Consider the following 18,939-nt stretch of genomic DNA (forward strand, 5'->3'; position numbering starts at 1 on the left):
GAATGTTTTGACATGATTTGAGGATTTCTATTGAAGCTTTGCTTCTTAGTAATGCCTGGTTTATGTGTGTTGATTTAAATCATGTTTGTTTTTTAAAGTTATGCTGTCATTAGCTGTTACTGATAGGCCCGAATACATGTAGTGGGCTAGCCATCTAGAGTTACAAGTCTATAAAGGTATTAATTCATTTGTTGACATCTTCAAAACACTCTGGTAATGATTCATTATAATCTCATAAATATCTCTAATTTTCCAATTAGTATTTCCGACCCAGAAGCCACAGCCTTCAGGGGAGACGGAGCTGCTTCTATTAAATTAAAACTAGAAGTTAGGTGAGTCCTGATTCAATCCCTGTCCTTGGCTTTGGTCCCACGACTGTGCCCTGAATGAGAATTGAAGTTTTCACCAACGACAGGCAGACATGGGAAATATAACACAGTAAGTCTGGCAGCCTTCATGAAAATTCATAGCACCGCAAATAATTTAAGAACGATGAGACAAAACATATGTCAATAATTCATACAGCTTTTGGCCAGCTGTCACAGCACAACATCTCCATGCAAATGTTTTTTTTTTAATTTTTGTTGCGATATCAGTTCTAAGCCCCAACCTAATATTTATCACCTCACTAGCCACTGGCCACACCTCTTCCGAGCCTGTTGAAAATCAACTCACAGCCCACAGCTGCTGAAGAACACTGACATTGATATTGATGAGCTTCCTCCGAACACCTTTTTCTGCACTGATGAAATCAAATACAATCCCCAACACAAGCAATCCAACCATAACCCTTCGGTCAAATGCGGTGACATTTCCCCCGGGCTGGAAATATGACGTTGTTTGGTTCCCTTTGCAGTCTGTTGATTACTCCACATTCACTGAGCTGTGAAATGGGGGGCTGGGGAGAGCAGCAGGATGAGTTTTCCAGCTCCAGATTGGTGGTATCTGGATGGAACTGGGAACTGGGTGAAAGGAAAATGTTTTTCTGTCTAGTTGCATTGAGACTGGCTGTGTGTCCATTAGCATGCAGGTGGAGTTGACTTTGATTGGCTTTGCCAGTGACTCATCTAGCCAGACTCCAAGGGCTTGGCTGGAAGGGCCTTGTCATATTGTGAGTGTCAATGAGTGAGTGGTGTGTGTGTGTGTGTGTGTGTGTGTGTGTTGTGTGTGTGTGTGTGTGTGTGTGTGTGTGTGTGTGTGTGTGTGTGTGTGTGTGTGTGTGTGTGTGTGTGTGTGTGTGTGTGTGTGTGTGTGTGGTTGTGCGTGCGTCTGTGCGTCTGTGCATCCGTGCGTCCGTGCGTCCATGCATGTGAGTGTGTCCATGCATCCGTGCATGTGAGTGCTTGTTTATGTACTGTTCTGTATATGAAAAGTCTCTGCCATCCTTTGAGTAAATTAGGGAATATCTATGAATTCCAGCACTGCCAGCCCTCCAACAAATGAGATAGAAAACAATCATCCGTCTGTTGCAGGAGCTGGCAGAAAGTCTTCTGGGTCACTTGGGGGTGAATATCAAATTTAAGTCAAAGTCTACAATACTACAATAATACCAGAATTTAGCAATAGAAGCTAGAACAAGGAGTACAAATATCAAAGTATAAAAATATGTAAGGCACATATGAACTTGCTTTTGCTGTGTAATGTACCTGTTGTCTATTGCTGTTTGTTGTCAAATATTTTCAATGAAGCAAACCTCTCTTTGACTTGAGAAAGGCCTTGTATGAATGGTTAACATTATATAAGCCTAGGGATTGATTTAACAGGGAGGCAACATAGTTCATTATTAATGAAGAAGTGAGACATATCCATTTATCTGGAGGAGGTGTGAGGATCAGTCCTCTAATCACTCTGGACTTCTGGTGGGGTTACAGAGACAGGGCGTGACTACTAACAGTCCCATTCAATGTGATTTACAATAACCTACTGTAGGTACTGTAGGTCTCTTGTTGACCTTCATCTGTTTATGCAAGAAGCATCAATGTGCTCAGCACCAATCGGGAAGTGATAATGATTTGTTGTGTGTTCTAAAACCCAAGAGGGTGAAGGCAATTTCCTGGACTAGACAGGACTAGACAGTTTGTCCACACAAATTACGAACCTGGAAGAGCAGGCTTTGATGCCTGTGCAATACTAAACTATTGGACAACCAGTGTGTTGAGATTATGGATGGAAACTGACATTATTTGTTTATTTATGGACCTCAAACATAATCAATATGACCAACACAACCCATGTTCACCTGTTTGGCAAAAAACTGAACACCTTCACCAATGGAAAAGCAAAGATGTCATTGTTGTCAAAGTTCTTTCAATATTTTCTTAGCCACCTGAATATACCTGTTATGGAGTGAGGGTGTCCATATTATACTGCTACACAAATACTTTTATTTATTCATTCTATCTCTCAGCTCTCCCTAAGGTGCCAGGTTTTATTCAGAGTCACTGTGTTTGTGCGGCACAGTGCGGGTGACTTTGTAGGAACACAAAATCAGGAAAATGAGGGGAATATATTACCTGCTTTGGAGATTTTTGATTACCATCTGTAAGCACACCAGTGCAGTTGGTGTTGATTACTTAGTCATGAAGTTTGGAAGAGGGGTAACATTATCCACATCGACGTTCTAAGGCGCAATATGTTTTTGTTTTTTTATACTGTATGCATCTCTGATGAGACACAGAGAATAGCTTGAAGTGGATGTGCTTTTCAACACCTAGTTTTCGAGTTTCAGAAGGGGCGTTTTAAAACTAGTTCTCTACATCTTTTTAAGGGATTAAAATATCTTGAAGATAATAGACTTGTAAAAGACTCCTCCTGAGAAGTCTAATACAAGCCAACTGTGTAACCTGATAGACCAAGAACACCCTTGTCTCACAGTTTCAAAGCAAAGTCACTATGTGAGTCAAATGCCAGGTTTCAACAGATTAAATAAAGACTTTTATAAAAAGCTTTTCAGCTCTCATATCTCAGGCAGAGAGTCATTCCCAGGATCCACCCAAAGATATCTGTGATATGCTGAACTTCAGTGAGCCCTTTTGCTGTCTGACGCAATACTGGTTTTGAATACGGGGGCTGAAAACAAAGGCATGGTGAGTCATTGAACGTCCAAGAGATCCATAAACATGGATGGCTTGGGATTGTCTTCTGACAAACACAGTCAGTCACCTATCCCGTGTCTCTATAACATCTGTGCCAGTGGAGGCTGGTGGAGGTAGAAATCGGAGGACAGGCTCGTGTAATGCACAGAATGGCCGTTCCATGCATTACAATGAGCTCCTCCTCTGATTTCTATCTCCACCAGCCTCCCCTGATCTGCGCAGAGGCTCATATGGCCAGTATTTAAAAAAATATCTGTTATGATTAATGGGTTAAAGTATAATCCCACCTTTATTTTCTGACCTTCATGGATCATTACATCCAAGACATCGACAGTAATGGTGCATTGCCCCATTTGCAGTTGCTTGCTTCCATGTGTGACTATGGCTTTCACAGTGCAAAAAAAGATGAATGTCTTATCATTTATTAGCTTTTGATTACTAGTATTTTCCTTCCTTGGGACATTCAGAAAAACAATTGATGAATGTTAATACAAAAGGAATGGAATAATGTTCTTATTTTCTCACCCTGTAGGGGACCGGGTAACAGTTACTCAAACTGATTCATGTTGTGACACCATTTGGAGACGTTTTCTTATATTCCAGAAGAACAAGGAAAATTACATGAAACACATCTCTGGGAAATACATTACGGGTCAGTTTGACAGAGCAGCAATGTGGAGAAAACAACAACAAGACAACAACAACAAACAACTGGATCGTTGACGCAACGTTGGCTTCACATTAAACTTGCATACATAATCCCTGCCCTCTCGTTGGTGTCACAAGATAGAGAGTTTGTGATCTCAATTCTGCCACAAGCATGGTGAGTAATGGGTTTGTTTTTGGTAACATCTCTGTGTTTAATGCTGTCAGAATGAAGACCGCAGGGCTGAGCCTAAACCCTAAGAAGGGTATTGGGACCATAGATCATGAAGATACCGCAGTTTAATTCAGAGTCAGGCTTTAACTATGCAATTAAGTGTCAACAGAGGTGTTTGTCCAATGGCGAATGACATGAAAACAAATAAGTGCATAAGTTACTGTCAGGAGCTTTGGATGCCTTTTGGCAAAGTCGTATCCAGAGTCTAGGACATAGCCATAGCTTGCTTGTTAGTTACAGCTTGTAAGATCTTGTGGTGGGTTTTTCTCTCACCAGACTGCCATCAGAAAACTTCAAACGGGCAGATGAAGGTGCTCTGAAGCCTAGGGTAGTGGTAGTAATATGATGGTAAAATCTCAAACATCTCCAAGGAGCGATGGCTACAGGCTTCATACTCAGCTGGGATTAACAGATTTATCATAGCCTATGGACTATGAACTGTGTGTGTGTGTGTGTGTGTGTGTGTGTGTGTGTGTGTGTGTGTGTGTGTGTGTGTGTGTGTGTGTGTGTGTGTGCGTGCGTGTGCGCGTGTGCGTGTGCGTGTGCGTGTGTGTGTTTGGTTGTGCAAAGACAGATACTCTTAAATCACATGTGACATACTGTACAGATGGGAATCCTGTATACTCTTGGAGGCCAAGAGGCAAGTTGAGATGGAATAACAATCAATTGATTCACTCAACCCAGGAGATTGCATCGGTTTTAGTGAGTTACGATCTGAAGTTGTCAAACTGTATTGTGATATCACAATACTCTCTATTCCATAAAGTTGTCATTAAAAAAGTAGTGTTGGCTATGGTTGTAGATTATAATCATTTTACTTATTATATTAAAATTGTATTAATGGATTGGGACAACAGTTGTGCGTTAATATACTTTTATTCATGTGAAATACCATTCCACTGACAGAGGTACATGTGGTATCATGAATGAACATACAGTATGTCACAGGTTGATAACATGTCTTAACAAGATCCAGAGACAAAGAGTATCAAAGTACAGTACAATTAATGGAACTAGAACATTCAGTAAGCTATCAACATTTTCATACAATATTTTTTTTTTTGTTCATCTGTAAAAAGAAAATAAATATTTGATTGGTTTATATTTTATACATTTTGCTTTGATATCAATAAACCATGTTTCATGGGAAACACTTTATGTAAACATACAATGCCAAAGTGTCCCGAGGATAAGGCAAAGTATCAGGTTATGGAACAAAATCCCCCCAGCACCCTCAGACTCAAACACACAGAGAACAGGTGGGGTTACCCCTATTATTTACTCTTTATATATCTTATAATATTCTACACCATTGCATTATTTTGATCAACAAAGGAAAATGTACAATACAGTAACTTTCCAAATCATACTTTGAATGATCTAAGTATGACTTGAAATGAGAGACAATCATGGTGACGGTGAACCATCCCTGTGCGCTGCACCTGCGTTATAAAGTGCAAAATAGAAAAAAAAGAGAGATATTTGTTTGAATTTAACATGTGCAATTTCATTATGTCCTTTCATAGCCTTCCCACTTTGAGAAATGTCTCAGCAACTTCAGAAAGCTGTTGCCTCCTCTATCTGTAGACAAGACGATAATTGTTGAATCCCACAACCTCTTTGATATGCTGCCCAGCTGTCGGCAATGTTAAATGCCAAGCGTGATATCCATTACACCTAAGATATATCTTCAACCAATCAACCGAGATTTCAGTATTTCAAGGGCAATTTATTTTTGTCCATTCAATCTAACAGGGCATGACCAGTTTCAAAGGTCTTACAACAATACGTATTGAATATTCAAGTTTATTTGCTCTTGCCAATTACTTAGCTACACCATTCAACAAATATGTGCTTCTCACAACCATATCCTTCCTTCTCTGCACATTGAAAGACCTTACTGCAAACAGTGATTTACTTCCATACCTTTGGTTGACATTTGTATAATACAGTAATGCATACAGATTTTCAGTATACACATAGTATGTTATCCAATGGTAACACTGTCAAACATGTACAACATTATACTGTAGATAGCACTGGAATATATTACACAGATATTGAGTAGTGCATTATTGCATTTTCACGCATGCCATTCGATGTCTATGTCAGATCCCCACAATGACACAATGAGAATAGGTAGAAACCTGGCGTCGCGTCGTCTGTGATAATGTGTCTCATAGTTTATGTGAATGTCTTCCCTTTTTCTAGATGAAAACACATACAGAATTGCTGTGGTATTGTTCACTGCCATAGCCAGGCCAGTATTGCCTGTACATGGTTGTGAGAACTGCTCCTCCCTCTCCAGTGCACACTGACATACCTACATATACATATGTCTCAAGGACCATAAAGGACTATACTGATCATGTCTGGTCAGTGAGGTGTGCCATGTACACTGTATGATAGTATAGTAGTGATTTATTGCTCTATAGCAATGTATTTGGATTTACCACACCAAAAGAGCACAAAATACATGCCAACGACTCCAAATTCCTTTTGTAAATTATTATTCATATAAATCCCCAAAATGTAGTTGTTGGTTTTTTTTACAAATCCATGACATCTGAATCGCTAGTTTCCCTTTGTGAGATATGTTGTGATCACGGGGTGCTCAGTGAAGCAAGTAGTCCACAGTATGTCAATTACAATTGTTCCCCAAAACTACTTTTACAAGCATCTACTAAACAGCCCTTCTGTTCATGCAGCTGACTTTGTTGTTGCTGCTGTTGTCGTCATTGTCAGTGGTGGTAGTGGTGATGTTGTTGCTGTTGTTGCTGTTGTTGTTGTTGTTGTTGTTGTTGTTGCTGCTGTTGTTGCTGTTGTTGTTGTTGTTGTTGTTGCTGTTGTTGTTGCTGTTGTTGTTGTTGTTGTTGTTGTTGCTGTTGTTGTTGTTGTTGTTGTTGTTGTTGTTGCTGTTGCTGTTGTTGTTGAAGTTGAAGTTGAAGTTGTTGTTGATTTGGATACACAGCATAGATGCAAGACCTATCCTCCATTCCCCAACCCTGTGTCCTGCCCCCACCCTGCCCCCCCAAGCCCCTTCAACAAAATTGGTCACAGTTGGTCATAAGTAATTTATACACACGTTACACAGTCATGTGATATGATATACACAGATAAGAACTTCTACAAATGTTGTCAAGAGACGACTGTTAAACCCATGCAGTTCATGCACAGATGGTCATTCTCCAGGCCACCATAGGTTCTCAACGGGCTCTGTTCAGAGAGGAGAGCATCATAGGAAATAGGCCCAGGAGGTCACAATGACCAGAATAATGTGTCTATTATGTCAGTTCATCTTTTTTTTGATTGTCTGTTGTTGTTCTTATTGTTTAGCTGTTTTTCTCTCAGGCATTTTGTCACAGTTGGTCTACAGTAGTCGTGCTCAAAGGATGAGGAGGCCACGGGGGCCCCACCTACTTCATGCCACTTCGCAGCACTTGATTGGCTGCAATGAGCATGACACTGATGATGAAAGCGATAGCAAAAGCGCAGATCAGGCTCTTGCGCACGCAGGTCTGCTTGACTTGCTGTGTCGGGCTCGCTGTCGGAGGAGGAGGGAGAGAGGGAGAGAGGGAAGGACGGTTGGTTAGTGAAGAGACCGCGAATCCCACGCACATTTAACTCCACTGTATCCAAATCCTTATTCAAATGTTCAGATCGGCACACATCTGATCCCTGATGCAATTGCCAGTTATATTGTCATTTCTAAACGAGGAAATCTCATCGCCACAGTTACAAGTATATGAACACAATTGCTACGGATGAACACGGGTCGGAAATTTGTTTTCACACCTGTACGGTAGATGACAGTGTTGATCTGAGTCTCTGCCGAAACAAGATAAGAAACAAAACGCATCAGAACCTGGGAGGCATGTTAAAGAGTAGCAGGAAGGAATTTCTTACTGTCTATATCCACCTGGCAGTCCTCAGGGTTCTCTATATGGTTCTCCTCTGTCATGATGATGTTCTCGATGTCTTTCATGGACAGGTGGTCACAGAACGTGTCGTAAAGTAGCCTCTTCAGCTCCTCCACTGTCAGCTTCTGCATGTCACACTGGGACATCCAACAGACACAGCACAACACAGAGTTGGAGGAAGACACTGATCTGAGGACAGTTTAATGAGTTTTTTTCTAGTAATGGTTAAGATTGGAATTGACAGAGATTAAGCAGATTCAGGATCTGTGCCTCCTACCCAGGGCTGTGACATATGATCTGACTTGTTTGACTTTTGGGCTAAATGTAATGAAATTGGTATCATTTACGTAGCATACACAAATATGTGCCTCTGGTTAAATAGAGTTGCAGGATGGTGTTCAGTCCTGTACAGTAATGGTACTACAACTGCTTCCTGAATAAGACATGACAGAACAATGCTACTTAACACAGCTAAGACAGGGTTGACTAAAGTTAGCCTTAAGTCCTATTTACTTGCGTTACTGTCCATGTAAGAGAGTAATTTCCTGACAAAGTGCCACAAAGCCGTTTCAAACTAAATTGACTTCATGTCATTAGAAAATAAGGCTGGCACATAAAAGGGGATATTGAAAGTCGAGAAGGACACAGTTCTGACGCCTGAATACTAAGTAGCATTGACGAGGCTTCAAACGGCCTCGCTGGTGGCAACCAGCCTGTTAATGATCCACTGAATCTGGCAATTAAATTTGTTTTCCTTTTGAGCCACAAAGTCTCTGTGCTTAAGTGTTTCAGTGATTGACAGTGAACATTCGGATCACCTGAGCCTGGGGCCGCTTGTCTCCAGTAATAAGTGGGAAGCTGCTAATGATTACCTTCCAGAAGACGGAGTCAAAGTCAGTCCCGTGGAACTTGTCAGGCATCCCTGCTGCCGTCAGCTTGGGTCCAAGGAGAGTGACAAACTCTTCGAAGTCCACCTGGCCGTCCCCTGTTGAACAGCATTTACATCACATTCACATTATCTACACAATCCAATCAAATACAGTGTAATATATTGTATACTAACTGTGTGCGTGCGTGCGTGCGTGCGTGCGTGCGTGCGTGCGTGCGTGCGTGCGTGCGTGCGTGCGTGCGTGCGTGCCTCACCATCCATGTCCAGTCTCTGTATGATAACCTCCAGCTCCACCTCGTTGGGCATGTAGCCCAGAGAACGCATGGCCATGCCCAGCTCCTGCTTGGAGATGAAGCCGTTCCCATCACGGTCAAATACTTTAAACGCCTCTCGGATCTCTGTGGAAGAGACGCACACACAGAAGGCTTCTAATGGATCTGAAAGAGCAAGCTACAGCGGGCACAGTGACATGCAAAATGGCATCTCGTAGAGAATATCAACAATTGAGTCATAATTGTAGGTCAGACAACATGGTTGGTAAAGGTATGTACAAAAAGTATGTACAACAGGCAGAAGAAAATGAATATGCAAACCAAAAATAGGACAGTACATTTAGTTAGTACGAAATAGTACATTTCCAGTAATTCTGATACTTAGATCTAATGTAAAGTTTACTGCATGCTCCCCATTGTCTTAATCAGGAGAGGCTGGTGGAGGTAGAAATTGGAGGATGGGCTCTCCACCAGCCTCAACAGGTCTTAATAATACTTCCCCTCGTTCTAATAAACCCCTCTCCTTGTGTCTGACTGAGTCTCCTTGTTTATATGCATTGAAGATCACTGCCAAGTCATCCGCAATTTTCCAGTTGTCAAGTCGTAATGTAAAATCGCTGATCAGAAGATATGTAGCATACAAGAGAGGGGTTGAGGTGATAAATCTTCTGAGCTACAGTAGGTGTTGGACGTTAAGTACAACTGGTACATCTAGGATACATCTGGTCTGGTATCTGCTTTGCTTGCCAAAGCCAGGAATCGCTATATACCCGTTGTGAAAACGAATCATTTATAATATTACATTAATGTTAAACCATTGTGAGGTTTATGGAAATGAAAGGTTGTTCAGCGAGATTAATTATAGATTATCTTTGTCAGGTGGCAGATACTGTAGGTGGGTGCAAATATGCCTATGCAAATGGGGCAGATATGGAGGTAGATTTGAATATGAATAAGACTGGATAAAGGTAAAGAATTAATGTACAGGTCCACTTTCCATAACGTTTGCTTGCTCAAGTTCTCACAATTGCTGAAAATTGCTTCGAGCGTTTTATGCTATAATATGCATGTAATATCCATTTTGATGGAGAGGTATTCACATGCTAGTGCTTTTGCAGTGCTATGTGGCAGCACTCATACAGCAGGTATAAGTAATGTGCTTCAGTATCCTATACTGTACATATTTATTACTACTCACCAAATTAGGTATGATGACAAGAAAAACAGCATAAAAAAAAGCTAAAGTAGTATGTCCTTTATCTAAGATTTAAACAAAATTAGTCCATAATTTGAACAATTATTTTAGCTTTTTCTTTTTATCAGTAACAAATGCTCATCTATTTATAAATCCTGGTCCATTCTCAAAGCTCATTGTTCGGGATGTTCAGTGCAATGAATGGGATCTGCTGCTTCAGTGATGTAGTGGGGTGTCAGGGCAAAGGGATGAATGGGCAAATCTCTGGCCAAAACACACTGCTGACTTTTATGAAAAATATTTTCTTTGGGAAGAAAAAGAAACGCATGTCATTGTGATCGATAATGACAGAATATGTGCTGTATTGTCCTGTATACACAATATGGGGCCAAGGCATCACGAAATTGTTTATTTTTTCAAGGTACATGGATTTGGAATAGGAACTTGCTACAGGGAGCTGAATGGCAGTTAGCTTTCATGTATTACAGTGGATTACAATGTGACACACAATTTATAAGGCTGAGCAGAATGACATTTTGCTGCAGCTATTTTTCACTCTTTTCCCCCTCCAATGTCTTATTGGAGGTATAATTTGAGTTATTGAAAGCCTCCAGATACATTTCCTTTTTTTTCCCCTCAGCGACTGTGATCCCATTGTTTATACAATAACAATACCTCCATATCCACCTGAGGTCTCGGCTCCATCTGTTTGTTTGAGAAACAGCTCTCATCTCCTGCAGGCCCTCATTAACAGGCTCAGATGGTCACCATCAGGAGGAGTAAAGCTCTTACACAGGGTGCCAGGAACGTTTAGGCAATAGCAGGTGCGCTGTCCCTTACAACGGCTGGAGTTATTGATAAAAGCCCAGGGTGAAATGCCAAACAAGTTGAATATCGCTGGGCTACACTTATATTTAACTTTAGTTTCAGATTCATTGGGTATGGTTTTGACAATTCTCAAACTATGGAAGGCAGCCAATGTACTCCCTCTTCATGAGTGGGGTGTTTCCAGCAATTTGAATAATTACTTATTTCAAGGCTTTCTTGTTTTGCTAAAATACTGGAGTCCCAATATCTCAGTTGATGGAGTTGATGGAGTTCAGTCTAGTTTTCTCAATATTAAGCTGGTGCTTAATATTGAGGACAAAATGTTTTTCACTCGATCCCGTAATGTTGAGCACTGAATATAAAGTCCCTCATTATAAGTGCCTGGGTATTCGGATTGATGATAAAACTGTCCTTCAAAACGCTTGCTGAAAAACTGAAGAATTTGGGAGTTCAAATGTCTATTTTGTATAGAAATAAGTCCTGTTTCACCTTTGACAATAGGAGGAAAATGTTCCATGCGATGCTCTTCCCTGTCATGCATGCGACAGCCTCAGTTCTTAAACCACTAGACTCGGTTTATCACTCTGCTCTGAGGTTCACTTCTGGGGATAGTTTCCACACCCACCATTGTCTTTTGTATCAGCCTGTGGATTTGGAGTCTTTGACTTTGAGAAAGGGTTATCATTGGATTTTATGTGTAGTGAAAGCAGTTATTTTAAAACCCCCATTGTACCTGACATCATTGCTTTCACGGCGACTTAGTGGTAAGCAGACATGCTCTCAGAGCTTGCTACTTTTTAATGTCCCACGGGTGTCCACAGATTTAGGAAAAACTGTAGGGCTGACTGAGGTTGGAGTGCTTGGTCCCACAGTCGTGGTTAGGGGCCAGCTGACAGAGACATGCTCTTGTTTTGATTAACTGGTGTGTGCTTTGTATTTTAGTGTGTTGTATATGTCATATGTTGTTTTGTAATTGTATTTATATTGTGGACAGGAAGCGCCTGCAAAAGAGACCTTAGTCTTAGTGTCTTCTTGCTGGATAAATAAGGTTAAATACAAATAATAGTTTTGCTTATGAGTAATTGTAGTATGGTATTATAACTATATAAAAAGTGTATATCATTTTGTGTTGTAGATACTGTTTATCAAATCTTTCAAATATGGTCATAATCTCTCTCTCTCTCTCTCTCTCTCTCTCTCTCTCTCTCTCTCTCTCTCTCTCTCTCTCTCTCACATAGTTGCCTTATCTACTGGTAACAATTCAACTACTACAGTATCAATGCCAATACTGTCCCCGTCTATAGAATGTACCATTGATCAAATTCAATGAGCTTCAGTGAGTGTGTTTGAAATCAAAGAGAATAGAAAAAGGGGGGAAAAAAAGAAGGGAAGAGAATCTCAGAGCCCTAAGACAATAGGAACTTTATACACACTTGAGCCACTCTTCAAAGGAGCATGATTAATCTCTCTCCAGCAGATTTAATTTCTCTTTGTGACCACATGACACACAGCTAAAACCCAGAAAGAGATAATGTTCTATCTTAATTGTCCCCAAGAGACATAATAATGGTGTCTCTTTTTTTTCTGAGTGAGGCACAATCACGTTTTCAGACATGTACTCGGCATTGAATCCATGGTGACAGTAAAATTCTCCATCTATCAGTCAAATTATAGAAAGGTTCTCATGTGAATATAGAAACCATGGTCCTAGTTTTTCCCTGGGTCCTCCTGGCCTCCTGTATGAATATATAGGGCAGAGAGTAATGAAGCTGAGATTTTGTTATTATTACATAAGTGGAATTCCTCGCTATTCAGCTGGTGTAATTTACAACTGGTGCGATTTAAAACTGGTGTAATTCAAAGCATTCTCAGATGCTACGCAATTATGGATCCAATGTTGTCACCAGAATAACCACAGCCTTGCTACACAGGTACAGAGCAACCTAATGTAAAGTTTGACCAGTGATGTTCCTCCAGAGACAGGGATTAAACCACTGTCTGGCCCTGGGGCTGTTTCTTTGTTGCTGCTGGGGTTTTTTTGTTGTTGTTTTGTGGGGGTTCTGACCCTTTCTAAAGCAGGTCTATGTATGCTTTCTTTCCTTTGTTACTCTTGGGTGAGCTTTAAAGTGGCATCTCTCTCTCTCTCTCTCTCTCTCTCTCTCTCTCTCTCTCTCTCTCTTTGTGAGGCTGTGCCACCATTGAAGCAAGACTCCTTTTATTTGTACTGAGTGCCATTTACTTTGATGTAAAAAGGTGCTTGTTGGGCTTCAAAGATATAATGCAGCTCAGTCCCCCAGGGTCCTGATGGAGGATGAAACGCCCAAGTGAAAATCCAAAATGATTGTGTGAGTTTTCATACAATCATTTAAAGTTTAACCCTACAAGAGAAAGGTGCTCGACGCAATCCTCTTCAACAATGAATCAATAAGCCCCAAACAGTATCCATGCTGCAGCTCACAAACACCATTTGATCATACACAAAGCATGAGTGAATCAGACAGGCATCCATTCAGTATGTACGGTGGGTTGCTTTGGCATGGTGAGGACAGCGACAGACATAAAGAGAGCTGCTATCCCATCGGTTTCGGGTAGCTGATGCAAACATTAGCCTATGGTCGGAGAAGTTAATAAAAGGCTGCAGCCAAAGAATTGTATGAAAATGGGGGAACATTCCCTTTAAATCAATGAATACGCATCACCTGGGAAATACTGTATCTACCGAGTGTGTTAAGACATGCCTCCAGTTAAATTATGCCTATCTCAGCTTAATTCCTGCTGCTGTTAAACGTTGCTAATTACTTGCAGTACATTTTGTGAGAGCTGTAAAGTGGTCAGAGGAGAGGAAATACCTATTCCCATAATCCTCTGCATGCTTCAGTGCCAGAGATGCACTCCCCCAGTCAGACCTCCATCTGCCAGGACTCCCTCAGATCAGTAATTGCAGCAGACCAGCTCTTTATGTAAGACCCTTAAAAATCGATGCTTTCAAAACACCTCTTCACAGCATGTGTGTGTGTGTGTGAGTGTGTGTGTGTGTGTGTGTGTGTGTGTGTGTGTGTGTGTGTGTGTGTGTGTGTGTGTGTGTGTGTGTGTGTGTGTGTGTGTGTGTGTGTGTGTGTGTGTGTGTGTGTATGTGGCTTCTTGGCAGTCTATTTTTAAACAGCCATAGCAACCTTAATCCATCATCAGCTGGAGCTCGGCCTACTTGGGCACCCGGAAAATTTGAATATTACTGTAACAGGGTCCTAACAAGGCCCTGGGGTATTCAGAAGGGTATTAAGGAGACGAACCTGTCTGTTTTCGTGGGGAAACTCTCAGCCCCGATTTTGATGGAAACTCTCCCCAGCGACGCTCTTATGTTATGAAGTTTGAAGTATTTCCCTGTAGTTCACAACTGACTCCAGTTTCTTGGTGTAAAAGCAAGCAGGGTTGAGTTCTCCTATATTTAGAGGAGGAGAAATCCTTAGATGCTAGTAAAATAGCAGTTAGACTTCCTCTTAAATCACAATTTGACCTCAGTTAGTGAAGTTCAGTCAGGAACACTCACATCTCTAACCGTTTATTGAGTATAAAGCGATAATTCAGTTGGGTGTGGTGTATTTGGATGGCTTCGCTCTTTTGAGAGCTCTCTGTCTGGGAGGTATAAACAACACATACGTACATGTATATAACATGGCAGGGAGCCCATAAAGCTATCAACAAACAAAGCACATGGAAGCTGTGGGTGGTGCTGTGAAAAAAAAACAATAGCAACACTCTCACAGTAACCACCAAAGGCACCAGCAACACTACTGTAGGCTACGACAGGTGTGTCCGCTGATCACCTACATCGGCCACCGTGTCAACACATGCCAGGTGCATATGTGTAGACAGCTGATCTGTCACCTGACAGACAGCTAGCACTGGCTTAGAGTGTCCTGTCAGAACTACGCTCATTCTATGTGGAGCTGTGAAATGATGCGTGTTCCATGTTGGTATTTAATTCTGTTTCAGTGGGATAGTGAGTCATTGATCTAACCCCTCTCTTTTCCATTCTTTTTACTCTGTTTTCAAAGCTCTGAGTGTTTAAATAATCACTCCAGAAATCAAACTGAGCCTCTCAATATCCCAGAGGCGGGAACCATGGGAACAACCAAAAAGGTTGAAAGTAAAATCGAACACTGTAGATACCAAGCTGTTGCAAAGTTACTTCTAAATAAATAAGAATTTTCCATTATATTGCGCTTTTAATGTACCGTAATAACTGAAATAACTGATAATAGTGTTTTGATATTGCTGCCTTATACACATATTGTATATTGTGCTATATATCTCATGAATATCACAATATTACACAATAAACCCAGACACAGTATTACTCCGGGAGCGCTAGCCTACGTGGTGGTTATTTGATTGAAAAGCGGTTCACCCTCCAAAAGTTCATTTGAAAGGTAATACTCTCATCACAGTTCATTTCACAGGTAATAGATTCTGCTACTATATCAAGTCCTTTACTGCGATCGATCAAAAGGGAAATAAATGGCTTAGCCCTACCCAAACTGACAGCTGCTTACGGCCCGTTGAAATTCAGATACCTAATCTGGCCCACACAGTCTCACATCAGATGAAACTGCACACGAACCAGGTCGCTTTCACAGAGGATTAGAATGATTTAGTGAGAATAGATGTTACGGTGAGATGGGGAGGAAGCCTCCGCTATCCTGACTAGATAAGAGGGGGTGACAGGTAGGGCATGTCTCACAGGTCTAGCCCTATGAAAGGACTATGAGGCCTAACCCTTCGACCAAGCACACCTGCCTTGATAGATGATGTCTGCATGTCTCTCTCCTCTGTGGAGCAGGTGCCCTCACTGCTGTTACGAGGTCTCCGTCCTGAGGCATGGCCCGAGACTTCTCTTTATCACCAGCTATGTCAAGTGGGGCTTTTTCATCAGCGCTGACAGATCATGCTTTCTAGAGGCCAAATTGAAACCTATCCCTCTCCGGCCGCCTGTCAGAAAAGACAGTCCATCACAGCTATTGTAGATATGTAGCTGTCAAGGATTAAGTGTTGTAAAGGTGCAATCTCTTAGGATTTACGACTTCTTTCAGGTTGGAGATGTGGACGAGGCTCTCGAGGGGGTTCACTGAAACAAAACGGATTTGCCAAGATCGATTATTAATATTGTGTTGTTCTTCTTACAGCATATTGTCACCAGGTGACTATCGCCACCCCCCAGATCTTGATATCCCTGTGACAATGTGACAACGTCTCTCTCTCTCCTCTGTCCATACCCCACTCTTCCTGGACGGATGTCATGTCCTCTCAACTTAGTGCGCTAACACTGCAGCTACTTAAATGAGCAGAGCAAAATGAACTGATTCTCAGCATTACCAAACAGATCTACTTAGCCATTTTGAAACAGGTATAATTAATCCAGTTATTGACTTAGTCACCCCCCCCACACACACACACACACACACACACACACACACAAACACACACACACACACACACACAGATGAATCCTCCTCTGCCTCGGCGCCCTGTTTTCACTGTGCATCTCGACTTGAGCAGCAAGGCATTGAAGTCAAATAAATTGTGTGTATGTTCTGGAGCAGAGGAAGCTGGGTTGGGCAAGAGCATATTGTCGGCTTGTTTCAGACTTTTATCACAGGGTGACGAAACTATGACTGTCACCGATGACTCACGACTGTACTTTGTTGTTAGAGGTGCTGTATATAATAGAATACCGAGCTACGCTACAGACAGGCATTTGCCGAAGACGGCTCATATTGTTAGAAGGGGCTTGACAGGCAGAGGAAACTTCATGGCCTCATGTTCCCTGATGGAGAAAAAAAAACAGCCGCCGATCTGCATAATGAAATTCATGTATTTGCATTTCTGTGTTTTTCTGCATTGTTTGAGTTTTGTATGGAGATCCTTGGCGTTGACGTTGTGTAACTCCACACTGTAAAGAGATAAACTGTGAACAGATGAATAAGCAGACATTTGTATTGTGTTTTAATTTTGTATGGTAGGGTTGTTTAAAGAGGATTCTTGGAAAACAAGCCTAGGGAGGTTTACTAAAGAGATCCTTATAGTTTTTTTATAGATTCGACATCAATAATGGAAAGAGTAAGCAATTGCTCTTTTTGTGTACAGTATAATTGCGTATTTGGGCCTCATGCATCCAAGTAACAAGAAAACAAGCTAACACATCCTTTCCTTCCCGATTGGTCATTGTTATGTGCTGTGTGTTGTGGCCCATATCTCCATGGCAGCATATGTTTTCAAAGGGTGGTGTTTGACCCCTTGGAAATACACCCCCACAACACCCACAAATTCTGCACAGGCATACGTTACGTGCATAATTTCTGTCTTACTGAACATATGCTGGAGTCTTTAAATAACTTCATTTGTATTCACTTAAGTATTTCCACAGAAATGGAAAACAACCCTCCACCTCGAGGCTATCAGTTGCTATCAACGTTTCCTTCTGTACTGTATCTGCACGAGCAGAGCAGAAGTACCAGCACAGCCTCGCAGGCTGTCAATGTCATTAGGAACATGCTGGTGTCACTGTTATGAGGGAAGCTTGTCAATCAAAGCAATAAACAGTACATGAGGTACATAAAAGTGCAGTCATTGCGCAGTCACGGGCAAGCACCTTTTTTCTTGATATCATATGGTTGTCTTGTTTTTGCTGAGGAAACTTTAAACAGTCGCAATGCTGTGGAAAATAAGCAATTCCATTGTTTAGCTATGCACTGAAGGTCTTGTTTGATAGCTACTTCAAAAGACAACTGAGAGACAATCTAACGGGCTGACTATCATTGGTGACTCACAGATGCACATGGGAGACAATTGTTATCTGTGTCCTATTATTCTAATCACTTCCTGTTAGCACTGTGTCAGCTTCCTCTCTCTTAGGAGGAGGAGGACGACAGACAGCCTCTGTTTTGTGAAACATGAAACAAGGAGGCCCGTCGTACCGCCTCCAGCGAAGGAAATGGCGGAAGGTAACTTGATTTGTTGATTTGGATTACTTCAGACTTTGGTGGGTCTGTAAAAACGTCTTGAAGCCCCAATGGGGCCCGGTGGCAGCACTCATAATATATAAATAAACAGTGATCAAGAGAGGACTGTCGTTCCTACCCAGCCCTGGGAGAGGCGGGTGTAAAGCTGGATAACTAGCAAGACAGGCTTCAACTGCAGAGAGGTTTAGCAGTGGATGCAGGGGAGGCTGGTGGAGGTGGAAATCGGAGGACGGGCTCATTGTAATGCATGGAATGGTATCAAACACGTGTGCCTCCCCTGAGTGGATGTAAGATAGACATATCCTGGGGTGCTATGAGTCTTTCTGACTTAATGGCTCATGATTGAGCAGAAACCTCAATTGTCTCCCTTTAAAGTCCTTCCCGTACAAAACATGTGGCTCTCGTCATGAGCCCGCACTGAAGAGAGAAGGAAGGAGAGTCACACCACAGCCCTTTCCCCATCAAGGTTGAATGCCAGCAGGGGTTTAGAGGGTGGCATGGCTGCAAGCCAAGGACGTTAGGAGTTGTTTTGAAAATGATACAATACACTGAATATTGTACTGACACTGCATTATGTGGGACTGATTCAAGATCCACTGACCCTTTTTTCTCCCCCAATTGTGTAGGAGAAAATATACTACATCGTATAGAATACTGTACACCTCAAAAACAGAAAAAAAGGGATTCATGTTCCAATTATAGCTTTTGACAACCCCCTCAACCGTTCCGGGAATGATGCTGGTGGCCCTATTCCCCAGTGTGTCCAAGCTGGTAATTGAAAATCAAGTTCTTGGCTGTGTGTCATTAGCACCCCTGCCCTACCGTCTCCTCTCACACCAAT

The 18,939-nt window shown here is 41.7% G+C and overlaps 1 protein-coding gene across 1 annotated transcript in view; it reads right to left on the reverse strand.

Annotated features, from left to right (window-relative positions):
• Positions 1–7,391: 7,391 nt before the first annotated feature.
• The window catches only part of cabp7a (calcium binding protein 7a), a gene marked incomplete at both ends in the record, with an annotated part of 14,885 nt that continues 3,337 nt past the window's right edge, over positions 7,392–18,939 (reverse strand). Inside the window, 4 exons of the mRNA XM_083672966.1 lie at positions 7,392–7,519; positions 7,882–8,032; positions 8,768–8,880; positions 9,039–9,182. Coding sequence (XP_083529092.1) covers positions 7,392–7,519; positions 7,882–8,032; positions 8,768–8,880; positions 9,039–9,182 — 536 coding nt within the window. The remainder of the gene's footprint in view (positions 7,520–7,881; positions 8,033–8,767; positions 8,881–9,038; positions 9,183–18,939) is intronic.

This window comes from Argentina silus (assembly GCF_951799395.1).
Source record: "Argentina silus genome assembly, chromosome: 7".
Lineage (NCBI taxonomy): Eukaryota > Metazoa > Chordata > Actinopteri > Argentiniformes > Argentinidae > Argentina > Argentina silus.